Source organism: Prunus dulcis, chromosome 4 (assembly GCF_902201215.1).
Source record: "Prunus dulcis chromosome 4, ALMONDv2, whole genome shotgun sequence".
NCBI lineage: Eukaryota > Viridiplantae > Streptophyta > Magnoliopsida > Rosales > Rosaceae > Prunus > Prunus dulcis.
This window is the reverse complement of record NC_047653.1, coordinates 3134853-3148354: the sequence shown is the minus strand read 5'-3', so window position 1 is coordinate 3148354 and position 13502 is coordinate 3134853. Positions and strand designations below refer to the sequence as shown.

Below are 13502 nucleotides of genomic sequence, written 5' to 3'. Positions count from 1 at the left end.
ACACAAAACATTATGATTCAGCACGAAACATGAAATGACATGATGCGAACACGACATATCATATGACTGGATTTACCATCCTTAGTCAACAGTAAATGCACTTAAGAAGCACAAGTAAGAGCTAGATCTAGTTTATTATTGTGAAAAATTATTACCACCATGATGCATGACATGATCCATGATCTATCTATTCACCCCACTAATAAAGTTATCCTATAATCACCAATAATATACGTACGTAATGCTTATTTTATTGGGGACACTGTTCTTTTACCTTGAAATTTGTGTAATTTTTCTCTTTGCTTTTTTTACTTGGCAGTGTCAGTGTTAGCTGCCGGTGTCTCTATCTGGCTTCCTTTTTCAAGGTTTACTTGAATGGGCATAAAAAGGCCGTGGGAATATCACAGATATCCTTAAATCCTGCGTAGCAAATTTAAGCACTACTGTATGGTCAGGTGTCTGAGAAATGACAAATTTTCATGATCATCATGCATGTACGCTCGAAAAGTGAATCTGTCGATTTACCAAAAAACAAAACAAAGTAAACCTGTAAAGATCAGGTAACTTTTTTGATTTATTTACTGGTTCAGTTTGAAATGGTTGAGTCTGAATCCTCTCTCTTCTTGAGGTACATCCAAGGATTTCTGCTTTTGTTGCGGTGAATTACACTACATGCATGAATCCAAAATTTCACTCATCAATTAGTCAATAACATATACACACACACACATATATATATATATAAAACCCGTGTAGTTACAGTTACATAGTACATATACTTTTCTCTTTGGCCAAACCAATTACTCATAGGGCTTTAGTTTTTTATATTACAAATCATGAATATCTAGTGGCCATAATTTTGAAATTAACCTAGAAAAATTAGGGTGGAAAACGAGTGAGCTAGCAATGAACCGTTTACATCACGGAATTATAAATTTTTTATTTTCTTTTAATTATTAGAGTCCAACGCAGTATGTTAAGCGTGTTGCGAGACGTATTTTTGGATATGTTGAAGATCTTTAAATAAAATGAGTTGTCTTAGAGAAATTATATGGGGAAGAAAAAGAAGAATTGTTTTACAATGATGATATGCATAGATCAAGAGTAAAGAATACGAAACACTGAAAAGAGGGTGACGTAAATTTTGGAGACATCTTTGAGAGATGGGTCCAGCCCTCAGTTTATGTTCCTAAATGCCTTATAAATCATAACGCTGTTTGGAGTTTGGGCACCGGCTTTATTGGTACAACTTGTTTGCTATTAAATTGTGTGTATCTTCTTATTAAGACTGCCCTTGTGTTTTATATATTTTTTGTTCGGATGGAAGAAGAAAAGTGTGTTTTAACCAAAACAATAAATAATAATAATAATTTACGAGTCTCTTCATTTTCCTTTTGGAATAAGCATATATAGGTGGATTTTGATTTTTGTCAATAATGCATAGAATATGGTGGACTGTCACATTCAGCAATATGAACTTAATAAAAAAAAGTTTTACACCCAAAGTATCGTCTTGCTATTCAAATAAGAAACAAATTATATATTTGGACAAGATGTCTCACCATGGTCATGATGATGATGAGTGTCAAATTTTTTTAAAGGAAAATACTTGCCTCCTTTCTTCAAAGTAGGAACGTCTATTTTTTTGTCAGTCATATTTTGACATGTATGTAGAGATTTTTCTTTGTGTGTTTTTAATGAATTATTGTTGTATGTGTGTCAAACTATGATTTACATGAAGTAAAAATGTCTCATTCTAAAAAAGAGGAAAGCAGTGTTCTTTTTTAAATACTCCCGACACATTATATTGATGGTTGTTAAGAGTGTGTCCCAACGCGGACTATCGTGTTCTCACCTACAAAAAGTATATAGATTCGCTCTAGTTGTCTTGTTTTACTTGAATTTTAATGCAATATCTTTTTTCCTACCTTTTTACTTGAACGGACATAAGTGGAAACGCACATACACACACAAATAACATGAAAACTTAACCCAAAAACACTCTTGGAAGCGACCTATAGATTGAATTTATGACACATACATATCTACCTACCGATTGAATTTGACCTAACAGTAAAGAATATATAAATATTCGTCCTTGTTTTATTTCTGCATCAGTAATAAATAGAAACAATTGAAACGCCAAACTGCCTGCGTGGGGATATATATCATATTTGCTTGATACTCGATGAACTTTTTCTTTTCGGGTCTGACATGAATTATCAAAACCTTTATGGTGCTTTCAGCTCTTTTTGGGCAAAGATGGTGGAGTACTAAAGGCAAACAAAACTTTCTCGGCAACCAACAATTTACATATCTACATGCAATGCAACACTTACTATTTTTATCTTTAGGGATTTCGTGTTCACAGGTTACACGCTCTTCCAAATATTTTCCTAAACCGTAAATATGCTTGCTTCAGTGCGCTTTACACACATAAATATTCATTTTAAATAACTCGTATTGCTTGGTGGGCTCACTCAGACAATCATTCATTCTATATGTATATATATTGTCGAAATTGAAAAAACTTATGTACTATCATACTAGTCGCTAATTGGTGTGGTCAGAGGTTCGAAACTGTAATTAATCAAAAAAATATACGAAAAGTTTGAGGATCTCGGATTCAAAAATCCCCTTGCGTAATTTCCAGGTATTGCAAGAACATGTCCCTCGCTAGCATAGCTCGATTCCTTGAACTTCCAAAAGAACTTGCTGTTGATCTGCTATATGAAAATATCTAATATGACATGATTTTGTTTTTATTGAAGAAGCCCTTTGCATTCTGAATCAATAAAATTTTGATATCTCTAAAAGACAAAAATGTTCAATCAACTGCGCAGAGTTTGGTGAATGACAAGGCATAAGTTTTGGAATCCATATATATATATATATATAAATTTCAACCTTCTTTTCCGTTGTGAATAATTTGGTTTATCTTTAGTCTTTTCAGGTCAAAGTAATTCATTCTGAGGATGAAGATTGAAAGGTTCATCTTTTGTATATTTTACCAAACATAACAAATTTTGTCTCATATGTTGTGATCAATGACCAAACAGCATCAAAGTGACAAACTTTTCTTGTGCTCCAATCCATATGATTAACATCGTTTGATTAAGTTTTAATTTGGAATTAGTTCAAGGAAAAACACTTGCGATGCGACCACACACTAAATATGATGGGATGACCATATATATATATATAATTATATTATAAGTAAGAAAATAATGAGAAGATCTTGTGTGGGACAGCCGGTATATAACTTTTGTGGTATATTATTCCATCACCCAACGTGGACAATGGGTCCAAGTGTTTGCTTATTAAAGAAGTATCAACACTTTCCACTACTGTAAATTGTAAATTTCCATAGCCACCACCAACACAAGAATCTAAGTTTACAGTACTCTCTTTCTCTCTCGTCAACTCACTCACGTAGAGAAGAAAGTATGTGTAATTATAGTGTGGTATTGAAGTACGGTTACGTGGTATATGTTTAACCTTGAGTTGAATCAAAGCTTTGTTTGTTAGTCTTTGTTTCTAAATTAGCGGTAGAATAAAACTTGTGTGATGTATAGTGAAGGCACGAGCAGGGCCACTTTAAGGGCATTGTGCAGTGCTTAGTCATTCAAATAGAAAAAGGAAACTTATGCGTATTGCACTGAATCTCAGTTTGCTTGCTTTATAAGACCAAAAATCAACTTAGCTATGTAGCGTAGATGCTGGCTGCTTCACTCACTCACTCACTCACTCACCCTCCTCAAAAATAGAGGTTTTGTTTCGTTAGCTGCCATTTGCCACGAATTATTACATCGCTTTTAATCTCCCATCAGCATGGACACGTGTGACTGGCCCCATTTCCTTGTCCAATTGTCTCCGAACACATCTTCTAGTCAAGTCAAAACCCTAGATATTTAAGTTCGGCCTCCCAATTTCCCCATTGCCTGACTGCTTCCCACTCGACCCAAATGATTTTGGGTTGTTTTAGGCCTACCCAAATGATTTTGGGCTATTTTGAGCCGACCCGAGATTGAGTTCAGGCTCGGTAGTATCAGTATGAGTGGCCCAATAAGAACTTTAGGCTTCCGGCTTGCCACTGGTGGTCCGGGTGCAATTTGGAAGAAAAACTTGATCAGTATGGTATGGCCAAGCATGTGAGCAGAGCATCTTTACACTGGTAATACAAGTGTGTATGTATATATATATATACACTACCAGTCTGCCATCTGCAGTGTATGCATGTTGAATGCTGACAAGAGCTTAGTTATTGAAATGAAATTAGATTGGCACCAGCCTGTCCCAGGACAACCACCTTGACCTTGCTATGCTGGTACCGAAATTGATAGAAATTAATTAAATTAAAAACACTCTAGTGAGAGAGAGAGAGAGAGAGAGAGAGAGAGAGAGAGAGAGAGTTAGTTTAATTAGGTGATGAAGATCAAATCAGAAATTGAAAGCTATTCAATGCAGAGTGCCTTTATTTTATGGTGTGGGGGCAAGTCCTTCTTAACTATATGGTCCCATATGAACTAGGACCATCGAGTTTCAAATTTCATCTCTATTGCCTTGGGTCTGCACACACGTACTAGGAAATTAAATAAGGGGGGGTCACCTCCTTCCTTTCCTTCCTTGTGTATTCTTTTATTATTTTTTATGATATTTGTAGTGAAATATGATCATGTATTTGGATTATCAACGTTATCTTATCCTCGTAAGTTGTAATAAGAAATTAATTATGATTACCAACGGCTCTAATCATGCACTATAATATATGGCTGCTTTTCTTTCTTTCGTTTTTAGTTATGCAAAGATAATTCATATGCCTTAAGTACTTCATGATAGCAGCATGTTTGGACCCAATCATATACTTGGTCTGCCACGCTGCCCGTGCTAGCTAGCTTTGTACCTGAACAGTGGCCAATGTCGACGGTTGTAGTGCCCGGGGCGGTAACGTGGAAGCCCCGCCACGAAGCCGCTGCTGTCGTTGGTGGCTGTGCCGTGGTTTTATACTTGGACTCGGTTTCATAACTTCCACACTAGAATAATGTTTAAAAGTAATAATAAACAATCATTTTTTAATAATAAAAATCTCAGATTTGCATTATTATTTTTGGGGTGAAGTGAAAGCTAACTAAGATTCTGGATTGCTAATTGAAGGTCAATTGCACACCAAATTTCAGTTGAGATGAGTCAACCCCACTGACTGACAGAAGATGGGGTCTTTAACGTTTGTTATTTGTACGTTCATATATTTTTATTTGGACAAGAATCTTGGTGAGGCAATATCCAAATCTTTAATAAGCAATTATTAAGCGCACCATTAATTTTCTAGGATAACAAGGACAAAGGGTTAGGTCGATCTCAAGCAATAAACAAAAGGGAAAAATAATAATTTGCGTAAAGACTTATTTTTGATTTAAGCAGTATTAGGAAAATAAAGGTTTGAATACGCAACCTTGAGTATACGGAAAACTACTCATAATTATTTGAATTACAAGTCGATTTCATAATTATTTTGTGGAATAGTACAGCTTTTCAGATAGCTTATCATAAAATCATAATTTGCCGCCCATTTAATGAACATTTAGAAATATCACTGTCCTTGATATATCTATGGCAACCTCCGATCACACAATTTTGTTGTCGAAATTGAAGAAGATACAAAAACCTGAAGAACCTCGAAATTCCAATTTTGCCCAGCAATTTTAAAACCCACCAAAAACTCTCTGAAGTCATGACCACCACGTTCCCCTACTCTACTGTCCCTTCTCCTGGGACACGCAAGTCATTGTAGTAACACCCAAGGGCAGTCCAGGTAATTTGACCATCTTCAAACACAATGATTTCTATATTGTAGGCTTGTAGCAAAGAATGGCTTGCAGAGTTGGCAATGTCCCCTTTCTCTTTCCCATCCAAACGACACAAAAACACTCGCACACACACTGCACAGTCCCTCTCGGCAGTTAAGCTGCTCCAATCTCCCCACCTACTCTCTCTCTCTTCCATTCTCTTCATTTATTCATTTTCATTAATTCCTTCATTCTCTTCATTGTATTGTATGTTGTTGAAGGTTAAAGCTTGAAGCTTTGTTTGTGTGATATGAAAACAATTTCTCAGAAGCTGAGAGAAAGCTAGAGAAAATCAGCTCAGAGTGTACTGAAAGATGCCTCTGGTGAGGTTTCAGGTGAGGAACGAGTTCAGCCTGGGCCAGCCTCAGCTGTACAAAGAGGTGAACAGAGAAGATCCCAAAGCTGTGCTCGATGGGGTGGCCGTTGCTGGCCTCGTTGGGATCTTGCGCCAATTGGGCGATCTTGCTGAGTATGTTGCCCTTTCTTTTTTTGCTCCTTTTCACTCACGCAGTTCATTTTTTACTACCCTTTTGCGTTCTATTCTATTTTTGTGTCTATTGCTCTATCTGGGTTCAGCTCATTCACTCTTCATTTTATTGTTTACTACTTTTGGGGTTGCAGTTCTGTTGTAGAAGTGAATAAAATTTGGTCATTTCTGTGATTGGGCAATTGGTTTTCCGTAATGATCATTATTTCTTAAATAGATGACAAATGATTGGTAATTTCATTTTTTCTTTTTCTACTAAACGTTGTGATTATAAGTTGAAGATAGGTGTTCTTTTGGTTGCTGTTTATTTCATGATGCCTCACAGCGGTATAGGGAGATTTGGTGTATGCAATATCACTTTCCCAAGGCTTTTGTCATTAATTATTGAGAAAGCTCTGGATCCTCAAGTCTTTCTAGGTTTCTGTGATTATGGTGTTTATATCATAGCAAAATGAGGTAGCCTTGTGCTGCAGCTACTCTGTTGTTGGTATAATGTAAGCATTTATAATGGTCAATCAGCCTCAATTACCTGTTGCAAACGACCTTTACTATTGTGGCCATTTTGGGCACACTTGGATGCTGCAAAATTGTTCTATATCATTTAGATTAGTGGACTGATATTTCAGTTTCTTTTCAAATGAAAATGGCACTAAGAAACTGCAATAAAATCTCACTATACAAAGAGATATCTTATGTTTAAGTAGCATTGACAACATGACTGAAGAAGTTTTAACCTTAGCGTAACCCCCCTAAGATAAAAGTAGTTGAAAGTTTGTGGTTGGCTGGAGATTCCTGTCTCCTGTTCCTAGTGGAAGCTCCTCAATTTGGGTGGAATGCCAAAATGTGAATTTTGGATATCTGATCTAGGTGATCAAGTCTGAAATGTAGAGCGCAACAAGCATAGTGATTATGGGTTTATCACAATTCTTAAATGCATAAACGGTTCGAATGTAGGTTAACAATTTTTCGTGTATTCTAAGTTATATACTAACTCAGAAAGTATCTGTAACATGTAGGTTTGCAGCGGAAGTTTTTCATGGCTTGCAAGAGCAAGTGATGACTACAGCTTCTAGAAGCCAAAAACTGATGGTTCGTGTGCAACACATTGAAGCTGCACTTCCTCCCCTTGAGAAGGCTGTACTTGCTCAAACAAGCCACATACATTTTGCTTACACCTCTGGTATGGCTTTTGTTCCTCACCTTGATGGCTGTACATCATATGCCAGTTATTGACAACTCGTATCAACAGACTTCGTTCTCTCTAGTGCAAACTGCTCTTCATTTTGTTTAATAAATGCTTCAGGTTCTCATAAAGTTTATACTGATGATGGGAATATAATGTGTAATGTATGATGTAAAAATTGAATTATCTTTGGTCAGTTTAGTTCAGTGAGCTATTTAAGAAACAGATATTGAAGCCTAAAATAATCCTTGAAGGAAAGTCTAGGAAGATAGCATTTAGTGCAAATATTCTTTTTATTGTCTTCAATGCCTTGTAAATGAGAGGACTCGGGTTATCTTTTCCATATAAAGTTGATTTAATTAATCTTATATTAAAAATATCTGGGAAACCTTGGAGAACATTACTTACTGACCATATAGGCAATCTAAATATATTCATAAAACCATGGAACAGCATTCTATAGACTGTTAATTGTGAAGGGCTTACTCCAGTACAAACCTTTCATGATTGACCCTGTTTTATATTTTCTTTATTGCGGAGATAAATTTTTTATATACTCCTATATCCCATTGGTGCCACGTCATTATCCTGATAATCAAATCATTAATAGAAAGCAGTTTCTTTGCAGGTTTAGAGTGGCATCCTCATATTCGAAATGAGAAAAATCATTTCATCTACAATGACTTGCCGCGTTTTATTATGGATTCATATGAAGAATGTCAGGATCCCCCACGTTTGTACTTGCTTGACAAGTATAATCTAAATCTTTCCTTTACCTTTATTGGCTTTCATGTTTATATTTTTTCTTACCTTAATTGGCTAACAAGTTGTGAAGTTTTACTTTCTAGCATAATTGTTAAGTGATGGAATCTTTTCCTTTAACGTTCAGGTTTGATACCGGCGGCCCAGGATCTTGTTTAAAGAGATATTCAGATCCAACTTTTTTCAAAAAAGCATCAGCTAACCCTGATGAAGCAAATGTTGAACAAGTCCGAAGATCTAGGAAGGGTCAAAGAAGCAAGGTATGCACCTACATTTTGAAGAAACACAGTGAGTTAGTGTTAACCATTATTAGTAGAGGCTATATAATAGTGTACTCAAAGAATGCCAATTAAGCACAAGTTGCAACCTATTGCCAACCCATCCTGACCCAACTTTTGTTAGGTTGGGTTTTGGGTTGTGAAAAGTCACAACCTAGTAACTTTGGGTCGGTACTTAATCCACTGCAACCCTTGCCTGCCCCTAGACATTGGTGCTTCATTCCAAGCAGCGAATCTGTATATCTTACTTGAACCAATTTTCTTTGTCCTTTCATGTGCAATATTGTGGATGAATTTGGCTCCAAAGTTTTCTTAAGGAAGATAGATGCAGGCATATAAGATTCATTGATAAGATCATGAAGTACAATGAACTCTCACATCAATTTCTTCTTGACAAGAGCTTGTTTTTCTGCTATCTGTTTTTATGCAATATCTTATTGGATTATCAATCTTTTAAGTACCTCAACGGTTCTGTCACTTGGAGTTGTCTGATTAAAAATGTTGAAATGGACAGAAGAAAAGAGGATCACAACGAAATGGAGATGTATCACGTGGTGCATCAGTATCAAATCGCAGCAGCAGGTATCCTATATGTTAATACACACACATACATATACATAGAGGCATTCTCTGGTATGGTCAACCGCAACAGAGAAAGATCTTACATGCATTTATGCATAATATATACGTGACTTATGGCTCCCAGTTTTGACTAAAGGGAACTAAAAACTTAAGATATCTGACTATGCAGAATGCAATATATTCCTCCTATCACAAATGGGCGAAGCTCGTCTTCTCCAACTGCCTCCACAGCTGACATGGCATTAAAATCTGACCTGGGGGACAATTCCATTTCTTTTGATTCAAAAACTGAGTCAGAATATATTGAGTTTGCTGCCCATCCAAGTTCCTCCCTACAAGCTGAAGAACAAGAATCCAAGGAATCGCCTTCTTCTAAATCGGTGCAAAATGATGCTCTTAATTCTGTTTTACCTGATGATCAAACTGGATTTGTAGATAACTCTCCTGGAAGTTCATTACAGGACCAAGTTACCTCTGGTTCATCTGGTGTTAACTGGGATGAGAAGGTAGAAATAGTGGATCCTAAAGGTCAACAGAATTGTATAGATGAAACTACAGAGATGCTCCTGACAAAGGATGACTTGGATGCAAATGAAGGGGGAGCTGGTAGCTTTAGAATTGTTGAGCAAATGGATGTCCTCTTTGATGATGAAAACATTCTGGAACCAAGCAGGAACCAGATTGATGAAATTGAAAGTGAACCAGACAATTTCATGGATGCGCTTAACACCATTGAATCAGAATCTGAAAACGATCTTGATTGTCAAACCAAACGAGAAGTGGAGCATTTTGCTTCTGTTGTCAACAATAAAGGACCAGATGGAGTGCATGAGATTACCATGGATTGTTCGGATCATCAAACTCCAACTTTAGAATCTCATACTGCAATATCTTACGTTTCCTCGGAAGAAGAAACGCCGACAGATCTATCAAACTCAACCTCACCAGAGTGTCCCGCCCATAAACAGATGCCTCAAATAGCTACAGAACTGTCTAATTCAGACCACATTGTAGAAACAAATAGGACTGACATTTTTGATTGTTCAAGGTTAGAATCTGTTAGTGGTGATTCCACATCCTCTGGCTCCGGAACTACTAATGCGCAGGATAAGACCATAAGCAGTTTGTGTGAGGCTCGACAATCTCCTGCTGACGTTTCAAGGAATAATTCAACATCCTTTGGCTCTGGAACTACAAATGAGCAGGATAATCTCATAAGCAGTTTATGTGAGGCTCAAGAATCACCTGCTGACATTTCCAGGAATAATACAACATCCTTTGGCTCTGGAACTACTAATGAGCAGGATAAGATCATAAGCAGTTTATGTGAGGCTCAAGAATCTCCTGCTGACATTTCCAGGAATAATATAACATCCTTTGGCTCTGGAACTACTAATGAGCAGGATAAGATCATAAGCAGTTTATGTGAGGCTCAAGAATCTCCTGCTGACATTTCCAGGAATAATACAACATCCTGTGGCTCTGGAATTTCTAATGTGAAGGATAAGATCATAAGCGGTTTATGTGAGTCTCAAGAATCTCTTGGTGACATCTCCAGGAATAATTCAACTTCCTGTGGTTCTGGAACTGCTAATGCAAAGGACAAGATCATAAGCGGTTTATGCGAGTCTCAAGAATCTCTTGTTGACATTTCCAGGACTAATTCAATAAATTTCTGGACTAATGGAGGCCTGTTAGGACTTCAGCCATCAAAGCCTCCTGATTTTACCATGTCAAGTCCTATAACTCAAGATTCTGCTTACAGAAGCACTGAGACAGTTGGTGACTCAAATCATGCTTACACGCTTATAGCTGATGAGCATGAAGCTGAGAATGCTGGCTGCAAGGAAATAAGCTCTGATTATCAAGAAGATGGTATCTCTCCCAAGGAAATATCCAAGGGGTTTTCATCCACTGAATTGTATCCAAAGCTTGGAAATATTGGTGACTCTCCTAAGAGTAATGTATTTAGCCATTGCATGGAGGATGGTTTGAAAAAAACCAATACGACGGAACCTAGAACTCTGTTGCCAGTTGCTCCATGTGGTAAATCCACTTCCAATGAAGCGAATCAGGAGAATGATGAAAACTCTTCTCTGGTTTTTGGGCTTGGCCGTAGGTTACTTGTGAATGGTTTTGGTAGAAAAGTTCCACATTCGCACGATGACAAATCGGAGCCTGCTAGTTATTCAAATGCTGGTGTATTGGACCAGAGAAATGAGCACCACAGAGTAGAGCACCAAGCATTTCCCGACACATCCTTCAAAGAGAAATTTGAGCATGGATTTGCTGTTGAATCACCTCCTTCTTCACCACCACTTGAACATATGAAAATATCTTTCCATCCCATGAATGGCATTGAAACTTCCATACTCAAATTGAAATTATCTGATGGGAGTCAAAGCCATGGAAGTGTAAAAGACATGTTTCAGTCATTTCAGTTGGTCCCAGAGCCTTCTATTCCTCTGCATGAATTTGGTTCTGATTCTGATGATGACACATTCTGTAGATCATCTCCATATATATCAGATGATTGTCTAAGCCATCTCTCTGAGTCGAATTCTGAACAATGGGAATCTAGGGAAACTCTAGAATGCAAGAACCATGACCTATACGATGCTTTGTGTGGAATCGCATCAGCTGAATGTATATCCACCTCTCTGGAAGTAGGGGGAATATCCCACAATGCCACTTATGGAGATGGTGGAATTCAAAGTGTGCACACTGATAATGGTCTGGAACATTCTCTCTCCGATCCTTTACTTGATCTTCCAAGTTTAGATGCTTTGGAACCCGTACTTCAGCAAGAAGCAAAGGATGATTCAGTTCCTAAGGATCTTCATGGTTTGAAATGTTCGGGGGATTCTACACCAGGACCACCACCTCTCCCTCCAGTGGAATGGCGTGTTTCAAAACCTACCTTAAATGTAACAGACGAAAAACAAGATGTATCTGAAGGTTTTAAACACGTATTCGACACAGAGATTTTGGGGCCTCTCACCCTCCAGCAACCTAAGCCAGCCCCAGCACAGCAACAACAAATAAATGAGGAGTCCATTTCTATTAAACCGAAATGCAAGGTATCATGTCATGCAATTTAATCCTGTTTTTAAGGCATGAAAGGTATTCAAATAAAAATAGTGGGAAGTCAAAACTGTGGAAGAACGTTTTATCAAATTTTTCTTGCTGCAGGAGGACCAGCACGTGAATGGACAGAAAGAAGCTGATCAGGCTCTAAATGGCAAAGGGATAGACGAAAAGGAAGATTTTCTACAACAAATCAGAGCAAAGGTGAGTGACCATTTTTTCTTGTCATATGGCTTGCTTCCCAAAACCCTAAAAGTCACTTTGTCTATGTATTGAAGTGTTTCATATTCATATGTAAAATGTGCCAAATGGAGATTTTTCAAATCTCTTCTGCTTTCTGTAAATTGAAAATAAAATCAGTTTTTTTCGAAATAGACATCTACTATAGTGGATCCACATAATCTCTATTTACCTAGAGCATGTCTATGATTGGTTATGTTTATAAGTATCTTGATAGATTGATTTTATCTTGTAATAAAGCTTGTCTTTCAATCAGTGCTTTCACTTTTCTAATCACTAAATGTTTAGTCTGTGATTAGGGTACAGTAAGTAACAAAGTTATCGCTCTCTGCTTATTTGTTGTTATGTCCTTCCAGTCATTCAACCTTAGACGCACAGTACCAGCAAAGCCAACCATCACACCGGTATCTGCTACCAACGTCAAAGTAACTGCAATTTTGGAGAAAGCCAATGCCATTCGCCAGGTTCCCCATTGTCCTCTATTCCTTTTTCTTTCGTTTTCCTTTTGTTCATTTGCGTATAAGTATCACGATACAATCAAATTGACAATTTAGAAAAACTTGTCAGGCTGTTGGGAGTGATGAAGGGGAAGACGACGATACATGGAGTGATGCTTGATTTGGCCATGGTTATGCCAGCCCATGAGAAACAATCCTCTTGCTGGTTGGAGTTCACAAAGTTGGCCAAGGCTGTGTTATATATGTATATGTGATTAATTTCAATTACTTTCTGTAATTAAGTGTAGGGGCTAATCTTGTATCGATCCATTGCAGTAATTTTGATTGATTCCTTTTAGGTAGAAAGATGAGATAAATTGTCAGGTTGAGCATGATCTACATATTTGAGGCAATCATTTATACAAAAAAATGCCATAATATGCCTCAATATATATATTTGTTGTTCCTTGAACACTCGTTTATAGATCTATTCTTTTTGCACCGCAAGTTTGCTGTACTGATTCATTTTGTATCCGTATGCCGATGCTTTTGATAATTGAGATTAATGAAGCTTAAGCAGACCATTTATTCGAATCTGTC

The 13502-nt window shown here is 37.2% G+C and overlaps 1 protein-coding gene across 2 annotated transcripts; it reads left to right on the top strand.

Annotated features, from left to right (window-relative positions):
• The first annotated feature begins 5891 nt into the window (after positions 1-5891).
• On the top strand, positions 5892-13409 carry LOC117624605 (protein SCAR3). 2 transcript variants are annotated; one of them, XM_034355955.1, is made up of 9 exons: positions 5892-6315; positions 7350-7513; positions 8145-8268; positions 8406-8538; positions 9074-9138; positions 9308-12218; positions 12331-12429; positions 12822-12929; positions 13033-13409. In XM_034355955.1, exons 1-9 carry the CDS (start codon positions 6161-6163, stop codon positions 13081-13083), a joined length of 3810 nt encoding a protein of 1269 aa, XP_034211846.1. In that variant the 5' UTR covers positions 5892-6160; the 3' UTR covers positions 13084-13409. The 2 variants fall into 2 exon arrangements, with proteins under 2 accessions (XP_034211846.1, XP_034211845.1); XM_034355954.1 differs by having other exon boundaries at positions 9071-9138.
• The last annotated feature ends 93 nt before the right edge of the window (positions 13410-13502 follow it).